This window comes from Rhinatrema bivittatum, chromosome 1 (genome assembly GCF_901001135.1).
Source record: "Rhinatrema bivittatum chromosome 1, aRhiBiv1.1, whole genome shotgun sequence".
Lineage (NCBI taxonomy): Eukaryota > Metazoa > Chordata > Amphibia > Gymnophiona > Rhinatrematidae > Rhinatrema > Rhinatrema bivittatum.
Genome location: NC_042615.1, coordinates 755,458,345 through 755,471,138, shown reverse-complemented (window position 1 = coordinate 755,471,138; position 12,794 = coordinate 755,458,345). Strand labels below are relative to the sequence as shown.

At 47.6% G+C, this 12,794-nt stretch overlaps 1 protein-coding gene across 3 annotated transcripts in view; it reads left to right on the top strand.

Annotated features, from left to right (window-relative positions):
* Window positions 1-12,794, top strand: part of SPEF2 (sperm flagellar 2) — a 310,148-nt gene that overhangs the window by 44,129 nt on the left and 253,225 nt on the right. For all 3 annotated transcript variants that reach the window (XM_029578899.1, XM_029578907.1, XM_029578916.1), the window contains exon 6: window positions 1,329-1,408. In XM_029578899.1, coding sequence (XP_029434759.1) covers window positions 1,329-1,408 — 80 coding nt within the window. The remainder of the gene's footprint in view (window positions 1-1,328; window positions 1,409-12,794) is intronic.

Sequence of the window (12,794 nt, the reverse complement as noted above, 5' to 3'; positions counted from 1 at the left end):
AAAGTCATATCTATTCGCGCTATAAACATGCCGAATATTTACCTACGTCCTGTTGACGAGTTACTATTATTATTATCTATGTAATATTTAATTTAATTTATTATTAATATCTATATGTTATAGGTTATATGCTAAATGCTATATGTTATACGTTATATGTTAAGAAACGCTGTTCCATGTAACGCCATTTGTGCGAAAGTTTTGTTATATGTAAACCGACCTGATTCGATACTTGTATTGAGAATGTCGGTATATAAAAATCCGAAATAAATAAATAAATAAATAAATATCTAAAAATGTAATACAATGGAGTATAAGTGATCTCTCCCATGAGTTTACTGAACTCAGCTACTGGCATGTTAATTCAAAACTCTTTTATCACTCAACCTTCTGGACAGTGTTATAAAACGAATAAACTAAAATGGGGATGTTTGAAGAACAGATTGCTGAAGCAATAGCAAAACTGTCTGATCCTCTGACCGATGCCCAGAGGTATCCACAGATTGAAACACAGCATGAAGGCACTATTATGTGTGGAAGTATAATACAGGTTTCTTGATTTGATCTTGGCAAATGAAATATTGTCAGAGAAAAAACTGAAGGTTCTTTGAATATGTTCAGCTATTATAACCTATCAAGAAGTGTGCAGTCACATGTGGTAGCAACTGCTCCCCTGTACACTGTCTCCCTATATTTTATTTTGGTAATGTCTCTTCCCTCTTCAGTAACATGGTGTGTTGGCTAGGACACTGAGCAGTAGCCTCACTTCCAAAGAGAAATGTCTTCTTAGTGACAGAAGGAGACAGTTGTCTTAAGGAAAATGACTAGCAACCAAAAATGTAGGAATAATCTAATAAATGAAAATTAATTCCTTAAAACTTATGTAAATATTTTTAAACTTTATAATGTTAATAACTGTTGGAAATTTTCAAAAGCCATTTACCTGGATAAGTTGCCTCTCTGATAATTGCCCAGCCCAGATATGCATGGGGATGAACAATATGTATCCCTTTAAGTGGACAAAATGTAGGCGGTCCTGGAAAGTGTGTTTAGGGGAAGGGAATAAAATAAAACGCACAGAATACATTTTCAAATCTGTGTGCATTCTTTCCCATGGAAAAAAAAGCAGGTGCAGATCTTTGCAAGTACTTTTTCATGGGACCATTCCCAAAGAGAAAGGATGTTCACACTTTCTCTTGGAAAACCAACACAAGGCTTGAGGGTAAAGATACCCATAGACTATGCAAGCAGATATGAACATTGCGTTTTTCTGGCTAATGTCATACTTCTGAGGAAAGAATGAAAAAAAATCATTGTTTTTTCTGCAGGATGTGTATACTGAAATTACGAAGTTTGAAAAATCTCACAAGAAGGAGAGTCCATCTAGTAGCATCCATTCCATTGACAGGTATTCCACTGAATACATTTTACCTTAGCTGCCTTACAAAAAAGTCGCCTTATTTCAGTTCATTAATGTTGACAGGGCTTATGGAAATGGGGGATTTTTATTTTGCAGGCTCATAGCTGGGCAGGGTTGACGTCTTCTGTCTGCTGGTAGCAGTGGCAGCACAGTTGGTTTCCATTGATTTTGAATGCCTCAGAAAACCATGGAAACCACTGGACTTCCACAGCTACCATCAGCAGAAGGCAGTTGGTGTTGCTGACAGCTTGGATCTCCTGTCAGCCTCTGAGCCTTACAAAACAAAAATCGTCGACTTTTGAAACCTCTGTGCTTTGAAGATCTTAAACTGCCAATGCATTCTTAATTTGCCTTATCACATTCAGAAGCTGAAGAAATCATATTATTGTAAAATTCAGTGGATTAATAGTAGAACTGGCTGTTAGTTTTTTTGGCTTCCTTTAACAAAGTTAATCAATTATTTTCTCCCCTTTGACCTTTAATTTTTACTTATAAATAGGGCTTCTGGTTTTAGATTTTAACTGATAAACACTGAGAAAATATTCTTGGTGCAAAACAAATATTTTATCAAATAAACAGCTGCCTCCAATATTCTCTCCATACCCCCTAGCCTACCTTGGACCTTCCGTTTTATATCTGTGCGTCTTCTGTGCTGACTGTGGCAGGAGCCGCACAGTTTCTGAAATATCACATATTTCTGTCTGGAAAGTACATGTGTATGTTTTTGTATGCGTGTATATTTATAATGTAAAAACACATATACTTTCTTTATACATTTAAAAAAAATTGCTCATATATTTTAGGCATGAAATTAGTGTTACAATGTGCATGTAATAACCCAGAATTAAACATGGAGGCAGGTATTTTAAATAACATGTGCATACACTGTTTTGAAAATACTTAGTTGTGTACATACTTGTAATTCCGTTGGCCGATATCTCCACCAGTTCATCCAGACTCTCCAGCACTTCACCTTGAACCCCCACCAGTACACCCAGACCTCTAATCCAAAAACTGAAAACAAAAGACACATCCAATTTCAATTGTGCAAATCAATTATAATTATACTTTTTTAAAATTCTGTATTTAATTCCACCTTTCGTGCCACTTCAAAGCAGATTACCTTCAGGTACAGTAGGTATTTTCCTAGCCCCAGAGGGCTTACAATCTAAGGGGATCATTTACTAAAGGTTTTCTTCTATTTTGTGCCTACAAGAAAAATGCTTAGTAAATAGAGTGACTTGCCCAATGTCACAAGGAGCATCAGCAAGGTTTAAGCCCTGGCTTCTTCCTGCTGTTCTAACCACTAGGCTATCCTTCATACCAAAATAGTAACTTGTGCACATACTTCTGAACCCCACCCCGGAACCCCCACCACGGAACCCCCTAAATCGCCCCTTTTTTCCCCTGGTAAAACAGGTGCACCATACTTCAAGTAAGTGCTTATTCTTGAAGTTTTTTAAAATATCATAGTTCCTGAACATTCTCAGATCAGTCCAGACAAGTGGGTTTATTCATCCCTACCAGCAGATGGAGATAGAGAACAAAACTTTGAGGCACTGCTACATAACCAAGCATGCCACCTGCAGTCCCTCAGTATTTCTCTGTCTCCAGCAGATGGTAGAGGTGCATACCTGCAGTCCTGACTGATCAGGGGTTGGAGAGTTGGAGCTGGTCTTCAAGTGTGCCAGGTTCCTTAGAGGGCCATCCCTCGAGTTGATCCTGCAGGTTCTGGGGCCCCTGATAGCCAAGGGACTGGCTTCCTCTTCGAACCCCAAGGTTCCCTCCTGCTCACCACAAGCACCCTCAGGGAAGAATCCCTGCTGTGATGTTTTCTTCTTATTTCTTTGTTTTTGGGATCAGTTTCTGTAGTGTAGTAAAGTTTATTGTTTAAAAAAAAAAAGACACTGTTTGAGGGACAGCCAGGAGAGTCGGCCCGTGGTGCAGGACCGCAGCGGTCAGCAATTTGCATTGCTGGTGTTGTCTTTCAGGCATGAGGAGCAGTGGTTGCCGACGCTCTGTGGGGGTTCTCCGGTGCATGCGGTGCACGCGGCTTCTACTGCTCGGGGGGTGGGTTTATTTTTAGTTCCATGCAGGCCTCTGCCCGACCACATGGTGCTTAAAGGACAGCAGGCCGGGGCTTCCCCTGTTATTGCCACGTTTTGCAATACTCTGAAGCCTTCTTTTTTTCCCCGTGCACGGCTCACGTGCTTACCAACCTTCCTGCACTCATTTTGCTGAGTGGTCTGGTGAGACCACGTGGTGCAGCCTTGCTCACAGTGGGAGTGCTGCAGCAGTAAGGATGTCTGAGAAACCACATGTGGAGGCCTGTAGGGCCTGCGGGACCTGGTCAGCCCACCTTAACTCCCTTTCCCTGTGCACTGGCTGTGCTGCAGGGGAGAGGGATCCTCCGCTAAGGGTCTTAAGATCCGGAGGGCCTCCTAGCTCGCGGGGACCACGGAGGGGGGCCAAGGTTGGGACCTTTCCACTCCTATATCCGTGGGCAATCGCGGTCAGGGGACTCTGACAGACCGCAAGGCGAGTGACTCTCCTCCACCTCTCTCCCCTGTGGCGCAGATTTGTGAGGATGGTGTTGAGGAGGGGGAGGTCTCTGAGTCCAGCAGCTCTGAATGGGTTTCAGAGGGCCTTTCTGGGTTTTCTCCGGAATTCATCCTTCTTATGCATGAGGCCTTTTTAGCATGTCAGGCAGCCAAACGGAGCCCCAAGGAGCCCTCTCCGTGACTGTCCAAGAGAACTCGGGTGTCCTTGGGGGCATCCTCTAGGAGACAGGATGGTAGTTGCGGGTCGCGGACTACTTGTACGGATCGAGACCCTAGGTATCTTGGGGACTCTGACCTTCCATTGGATGAGGGGGTGGCCTCTCCGGCTACGGACCCCGGGGGAGACCTGGATGAGGACCAACCTCTGGAGGAGGGTGGCAAAGATGACCTGGACTTTCTGGAAGCGGCTGGAGTGGAGGGTGACGACCCCCGGATGGTGCTCATATTTAAGAAAGCGCTGGCCACTTTGAGGAATTAGGGGTCAAGCTGACTCGGGAGGAGTCTGATAGCGAGGGCGTTATCCCCATCCTGGATGGTTTGTGGGGTCCTCCCAGTGCCATGCCCATTCCAAAGAAGATTCAGATGCTCATTATTTGGGAGTGGGACTCCCCGGAGGCGGGCTTGAAGGTTGGAAGAGCCATGGCGAAGCTGTATCCCTTATTGGAGAAACACTTGGAGTGCCTTAGAACGCCTAAGGTCGATACAGCGGTATCGGCTGTGACCAAGAAGACTACGATTCCGGTGGCTGGGGCGGCGTCCCTCAAAGATGGCCAAGATCGCAAGCTAGAGGTCCAACTGAAGCGCATTTTTGAAGTCTCAGCGCTGAGCTTCTGGGTGTTGGTGTGCGCTAGCTTGATGAAGTGTTCTTGCTTATGCTGGATTCAAAGACCACAGGAGCAGGCATCTCCGGGGATACTGTCCCCCACTTAGGAGGCCTGTTTGGAGGCAGAGGTGGCCTATGTGGTAGATGCTTTGTATGATCTGGCTAGACCATACTGGCTAGCAGTATGGTCTCGGTGGTGACGGCTCAACGCCTCTTGTGGCTACGTAATTGGTTGGCAGACATGTGGTCTAAGACTCAGTTATATACCCTTCCCTTCAATGGCAAGCTGCTCTTTGGGGAGGAACTAGCCAGCTCATGAAGTCTCTGGGTGAAACCAAGGGCAATAATAGATAGAATTGATGGCAGAAGAAGACCAAACGGCCCATCCAGTCTGCCCAGCAAGTTTTGCACTTTTTTTTCTCATACTTATCTGTTACTCTTGGCTCTTAGTAACCTTTTGGTTCTATTTCCCTTCCACCCCCACCATTAATGCAGAGAGCAGTGTTGGAACTGCATCTAAGTGAAATATCTTGCTTAATTAGTTAGGGGTAGTAATTGCCGCAATAAGCAAGCTACACCCATGCTTATTTGTTTACCCAGACTATGTAATTCAGTCCTTGTTGGTTGTTGTCTGTATATAGATCCACTTTTCTTCATTCCCCCTGTTGTTGAATCAGAGAGCTATGCTGGATATGCGTGAAGTAACAGTCTTTCTCCCCTGCCGTTGAAGCAGAGAGCTATGCTGGATATGCATTGAAAGTGAAGTATCAGGCTTATTTGGTTTGGGGTAGTAACCGCCGTAACAAGCAAGCTACTCCCCGCTTTTTTGTGAATGCAAATTCTTTTTTCCCACATTTCCTCTTGCCGTTGAAGCTTAGAGCAATATTGGAGTCTTAGAGCAATGTTGGAGTCTTAGAGCAATGTTGGAGTCGCATTAACCATGTGTATGTTTATTGAATAAGGATATTATCTCCAGGTAGTAGCCGTCATTCCCACGAGCCACCCACTCTTCATTCACGTCCTGTAGACTTTATGGATCCACAGTGTTTATTCCACACTCCTTTGAAGTCCTTCACAGTTCTGGTCTTCACCACTTCCTCCAGAAGGGCATTCCAGGCATCCACCACCCTCTCCGTGAAGAAATACTTCCTGACATTGGTTCTGAGTCTTCCTCCCTGGAGCTTCAAATCGTGACCCTGGTTCTGTTGATTTTTTTCCGACGGAAAAGGTTTGTTGTTGTCATTGGATCATTAAAACCTTTCAAGTATCTGAAAGTCTGTATCATATCACCTCTGCTCCTCCTTTCCTCCAGGGTGTACATATTTAGATTCTTCAATCTCTCCTCATAAGTCATTTGATGAAGACCCTCCACCTTTTTGGTCGCCCTTCTCTGGACCGCATCCATCTTGTCTCTGTCTCTTTGGAGATACGGTCTCCAGAACTGAACACAGGACTCCAGGTGAGGCCTCACCAAGGACCTGTACAAGGGGATAATTACTTCCCTTTTCTTACTTGATATTCCTCTCTATGCAGCCCAGCATTCTTCTAGCTTTAGCTATCGCCTTGTCACATTGTTTCGCCGACTTCAGATCATTAGACACTATCACCCCAAGGTCTCTCTCCTGCTCCGTGCATATCAGCCTTTCTCCCCCCATCGAATACAGTTCATTCGGATTTCCACTCCCCATATGCATGACTCTGCACTTCTTGGCATTGAATCTCAGCTGCTATATCTTCGACCACTCTTCCAGCTTCCTTAAATCCTGTCTCATTCTCTCCACTCCTTCTGGCGTGTCCACTCTATTGCAGATCTTAGTGTCCTCAACAAAAAGACAAACCTTACCTTCTATCCCGTCTGTAACGTCGCTCACAAAGATATTGAACAGGACCGGTCCCAACACCGATCCTTGCGGTACACCGCTTAAAACCGCTCTCTTTTCAGAGAGAGTTCCATTTACCATCACACATTGTCTTCTGTCCGTCAACCAGTTTGCAATCTAGGTCACCACCTCGGCACTCACTCCTAAGCTTCTCATTTTATTCACCAGTCTCCTGTGTGGGACTGTATCAAAAGCTTTGCTGAAATCCAAGTAGATGACATCGAGTGCTCTTCCTTGATCCAATTCCTTGGTTACCCAGTCAAAAAAAGTCAATCAGATTTGTCTGACAGGATCTTCCTCTGGTGAATCCATGCAGCCTCTGGTCCAGCAATTCTCCCGACTGTAGATAGTTCACTATTCTCTCTTTCAACAGTGACTCCATTACTTTTCCCATCATCGAAGTGAGGCTAACCAGTCTGTAGTTACCAGCCTCTTCTCTGTTCCCACTCTTGTGAAGTGGGACCACCACCGTTCTTCTACAATCACTCGGCACCACTCCCGTTTCTAGGGATCTATTGAACAGGTCACACAGCGGACCCGCCAGCACATCTCTGAGATCCCTCAGTATCCTGGGATGAACCTCATCAGGCTCCATGGCTTTGTCCACTTTCAGTTTCCCCAGCTCTTCCCATACATTCTCTACTGTAAATGGAGTTACATCTACTCCACTCCCCTCCAGTTTCTTGTTAACTAGCGACGGTCCTTCTCCAGGGTCCTCTTTAGTGAACACAGAACTGAAGTATTTGTTTAATATTTCTGACATTTCTTCGTCTCTCTCCACACATTGGGGTAGATTTTCAGACGAGTGCGAACAGCCTACTTTTGTTTGCGCTCCAGGCGCAAACAAAAGTACGCTGGATTTTAGTAGATACGCGCGTAGTCGCGCGTATCGGCTAAAATCCTGGATTGGCGCGCGCAAGGCTATCGATTTCGTATAGCCTGCGCGCGCCGAGCCGCGCAGCCTACCCCCGTTCCCTCCTAGACCGCTCCGAAATCGGAGCGGCCTAGAAGGGAACTTTCCTTTGCCCTCCCCTCACCTTCCCCTCCCTTCCCCTACCTAACCCACCCGCCCGGCCCTGTCTAAACCCCCATCCTACCTTTGTCGGGGGATTTACGCCTCCCGGAGGGAGGCGTAAATCCCCCGCGCGCCAGCGGGCCTCCTGCGCGCCGGGCCGCGACCTGGGGGCGGGTACGGAGGGCGCGGCCACGCCCCCAGGCCGTAGCCACGCCCCCGTACCCGCCCCCAAAACTCTGCCGACACGCCCCCCGCAACGCCGCGCGCTCCGGCCCCCGCCCCCCGACACGCCTCCCGACACGCCCACTCCGAAAACCCCGGGACTTACGCGAGTCCCGGGGCTCTGCGCGCGCCGGGAGGCCTATGTAAAATAGGCTTCCCGGCGCGCAGGGCCCTGCTCGCGTAAATCCGCCCGGTTTTGGGCGGATTTACGCGAGCAGGGCTCTGAAAATCCGCCCCATTGATCTTTTCCACCCTTTCAATTTCACTATACCACTTTGAACTTTTCTCTTTTCAATGATGTATCTGAAAAATGTTTTGTCACTCTCTTTACCCTCCTTGGCAATCCTTTCTTCCGCTTGACTTTTTGATGTTTTGATTAATTTCTTCGTCTCCCTCAGTTCTACCAGATATTCTTCTTGTGCTCCTCCCTTTGGGATATTTTATATTTCTTGAACGCTGTTCTTTTAGCCTTTATTTTGTCAGCCACCTCCTTTGAGAACCAGATAGGTTTCATTTTTCTTTTGCTTTTCTTTACTTTTCTAACATATAGATTAGTTGCCTTGGTAACTGCTCCTTTTAGATTGGTCCACTGTTGATTCACATCTCTCTCGTTCTCCCAGTTCTTCCTCCAGGTGCTTCCCCATTTCATCAAAGTCCGTGTTTTTGAACCGCAAAACTTGGGTCTTTGTGCTTTTTTTCCATATCCTTTTTGTGATATTAAACCATATTAGTATTATTATTATTATTATTTAGGACTTTTATATACCGACATTAGTGTACAACATCATACTGGTTTACATTGTAACTAAAAGAGTGGAAAATTACAAAAAACATTTAGGGGGTGGGGGTAAACGAGAGAAACGAAAGCAGGTGAGATACGTAACAACAGAAAGTAGTAACGGGTAACGCATCTAACAGTGTTGTGCTAACATAGCAGAAACTAATTACAAAAATGAGCAGAATTGATGGAGGAAGAGGACGGGTGGGCTCAGGGGCTCAGAGGTGAGGAGGCTGAGGTCTCATCAGGGTAGGCCTGTCTAAAGAGCCAAGTCTTTAGTTTTTTCCTAAATTTGTTGGAGCAGGGTTCAAGCCGGAGAGTGGAGGGGAGGGAGTTCCAGTGCATGGGGCCAGCAATGGAATTGGAGCGCTCCCGAGTGCATGAAAGGTGGAGTTCCTGCTTTGTCAGTCCTAGTGGGCCGGTTGGAAAGTGTGAGGCAGAAAGGTTCATCTAGCCAGCTGGAGTTGTGACTATAAATGGCTTTGTGCATAATAGTGAGTGTTTTAAACAGGATACGTGAGGGGATGGGGAGCCAGTGGAGGTCTTTGAGTATGGGTATGATGTGGGCGCTTTTTCTAGTATTTGTGATGACCCTGGCTACTGTATTTTGGAACATTTGTAATGGTTTTATGGTGGAATAGGGGAGTCCAAGCAGGAGGGAGTTGCAGTAGTCGAATTTAGAGGAGAGGGTGGCCTGGATGACTGTCCGGAATTCCTGTTGATGGAGTAAAGGTCGGAGTTTTTTTAAGACATTGAGTTTAAAAAAGCCCACTTTAAGCGTTGAATTTATGTGCTTTTTTAGGCTGAGTTGCTGGTCTAGGAAAACCCCCAAGTCTCTTACACTAGATTGCGAGTACAAGGAGCTAAAGGCTGGGTCTTTGGAGATGGTCTTAAGTTTAGGGGATTGAGGATGAGAAATGAGGATCATTTCTGTTTTGGACGTATTCAGGGCCAGGTGAAGGTTGGTGAGCAAGTTGTTTATGGATGTAAGGCATTTATCCAAATGCTTAAGGGCATCAGATAGCGAATTGTGGATGGGGATGATGATTTGTACATCATCCGCGTAAAGATAGAACTTCAGGCCAAGGTCCGTGAGAAGTTGGCAGAGGAGTGTAAGATATATATTGAATAATGTGGAGGAGAGTGAGGACCCTGGAGGGACTCCTTGGGATAGAGGGAGGGGTGCAGATTCAGCATTTCCTATTTTGACAGCAAACATTCTATTGGATAAATAAGATTTAAACCAAAGGAGGGCTAAACCAGAAATGCCTATTTCAGTTAGCTGGGAGAGGAGGAGGTTATGGTTGATGGTGTCAAAGGCAGCTGAGATATCAAGCAGTGCCAGGAGGAAGCAATTACCCTGATCCATGCCTCTGATGAGGTGATCAGAGAGGATAAGGAGGAGAGCATACTGTTTGGACGGAAAGTGCACTCCTTCTTTGGCACCACAAAATAAATGAAATACCTTCCCTTCCTGTTACGCTCGCCGCCCATGGCAACCCCGCGGTGCGGCCCTCGTACCTTGCTGCGCAGCCTGCAGGACCCAGTTTTTTGTCGCTGGCAGCAGTGGGCTGCCAGCCCCAACCTTGGGCATCCACCAGCGCCTCCGGCCTTGCATCGCATCCCGGGGCCTCCAGCCGGGACGCCTCCGTCCATTGAGTCTCCCTGCATGGGCCGCGGAAAGATGCCTCCAGTAGTGCCGCGCCTACCTCTAAATTCCCAGAAGACAAGAAGGTCATCAGTAGGAATTTTCCTGCTTGCTCTCATTTTTGGGGCTAGTGGAGGTTTCGGACCAGTAGGTGTTCTTCTGCTGCGGGACAGAAATTGTCATTAAATCATCAGCGGGCCTTTCGGAGACTCAGCCATTCCAGTAGAAGCGGCTCCGGTCAGGGTTCTGGAGCCAGTAATCCGGCCCAATTTAAGCCAGGGGCGCCCACGCCTCATTGATTCAAGTCGAGGGCAGGTTGTCCCAATTTTACAAGGAGTGGATTAAGATCACCTCCGCCCGGTGGGTACTGGAAGTAGTAAGGGTGGTTATGCTTTAGAATTTTCTCACCCGCTCAACAATTCCTTTCTAGAGTCACACAGTTCTTCTCAAAGCAAGCATGATGCAGTGGAAGAAATTCTGCGCAGGCTGATAAGTCTAGAAGCCATCCTCCCGGTTTCCCTGGACGAGCAGGGGAAATGTTTCGCTGGAGGTGGATTCTTGGGCTGAGGTGGGGTTGACGCAACCCATAGGCAGGGCCTACATGTCCCCACCATCAGCAGGTGGAGTGGGCTGAAGCAAGAGGCCACTGGAGCTTCACCTATATCAGCCCACGTTCCCCTTGGGTTGAGCCTTTGGGTGCCGGAGCTGGCAGGACTTAGGTGGGCCTCGAGAATCAGTATGAGTAGTAAATGGTTCAGCCCAGAGACAGCAGCCAGCAGATGGCGTAGTACTATCTTGGATGGGATATGGAACTGGAACTCAAGTACCAGGGAACCAGTAGAAACTGAGGGTGCCTGAGCAGAGGAAGGCCGAAGCCTTAATAGTCCACGTCCAGAGGATAGAGACAGATAAGTCACTGTCAAGATGTAATTACGATTAGCAGCACTAAGATGGTGTAGCAAACAACGTGCAACTCTGGACTTGAGAGAGTCTGAAATGTAGTAGTCCGTAGCTAGGGTCACGGCATGGAGAAGGCAGACGTGGTCAGGAGAAGCAATGGTCAAGGCATGGAGAAGGCAGGCGTGGTCAGGCGAAGCAGAGGTCAGGCTTGGAGAAGGCAGGCGAAGTCGGACGAAGCAGAGGTCAGGCTTGGAGACGGCAAGCGTAGTCGGGCAAAGCAGAGGTCAGGCTTGGAGAAGGCAGGCATAGTCGGACGAACTAGAGGTCAGGCTTGGAGAAGGCAGGCGTAGTTGGACGAAGCAGAGGTCAAACCAGGAAGTCGATCAGCACACGAAGACAAGATGAACACAGGAACACAATCAGGAGACACGGAGAAGCAACGAGCACTTGGAAACCAGGGATAGGAAAACCAAGGAGACCTGTTGCAAAGGCAAAGCTTCTGTGGAAAAGTGGAGCATTTATATAATGCAGGACATGACATCATCATCCGGGTCCGCGGCATGGTTCCCGCCGCGGGCCCTATAAAGGTATCAAGGTGGTGCGTGCACGCGCCTAGAGGTAGGTGCGGCGCTACTAGAGGCATCTTTCCGCGGCTCACGCAGGGAGACTCAATGGACGTAGGCGTCCCGGCTGGAGGCCCCGGGATGCGATGCAAGGCCGGAGGCGCTGGTGGATGCCCAAGGTTGGGGCTGGCAGCCCACTGCCGCCAGCGACGAAGAACTGGGTCCTGCAAGGTACGAGGGCCGCACTGCGGGGTTGCCGCAGGCGGCGAGCGTAACAGGAAGGGAAGGTATTTTATCTACTTTGTGGTGCCAAAGAAGGAGTGCACTTTCCGTCCTATCTTGGATTTGCAGAAGATGAACTTGAACTTACGAGTTCCATGATTCCGGATGGAGACCCTGCATACGGTGATTGCGGCTGTCCACAAAGGAGAGTTTCTTGCTTCCTTGGACCTCACCGAAGCTTATTTCCATATTCTTATCCAAAAGGAGCATAAAAAATTCCTGCGTTTCAAAGTACTGGGACATCATTTCCAGTTTCAGGCTCTTCCCTTCAGTCTGGCCACCGCTTCTCGCACTTTCACGAAAGTGATGGTGGTGGTGGCTGTGGCCTTGAGCTGGGAGGGGGTGTTGATTCACCCCTTCGTGATGATTGGCTTATCCGGGCGAAGTCAGAGGAGGAGTGCCCTCGTTCAGTGCAGCGGATGAGGCAACTCCTGAGCTCCTTGGTTGGGTGATCAATGTGGCAAAGAGCCACCTGGTACCCTCTTAATCTGTGGAGTACTTGGGGGCACAGTTCAATACCCAGCAGGGCAAGGTATTTCTGACAGAAGACAGAATTTCGAAATTGCAGGAGCAGGTTTCCCCACTTGCTGAATCTTCCAGCCCCAAAGGTCTGGGATTATCTGCAGGTGCTGGTTTCCATGGCATCAATGTTGGAGCTGGTTCCGTGGGCTTTTGCTCACATGCACCCATTGCAGAGAGCAT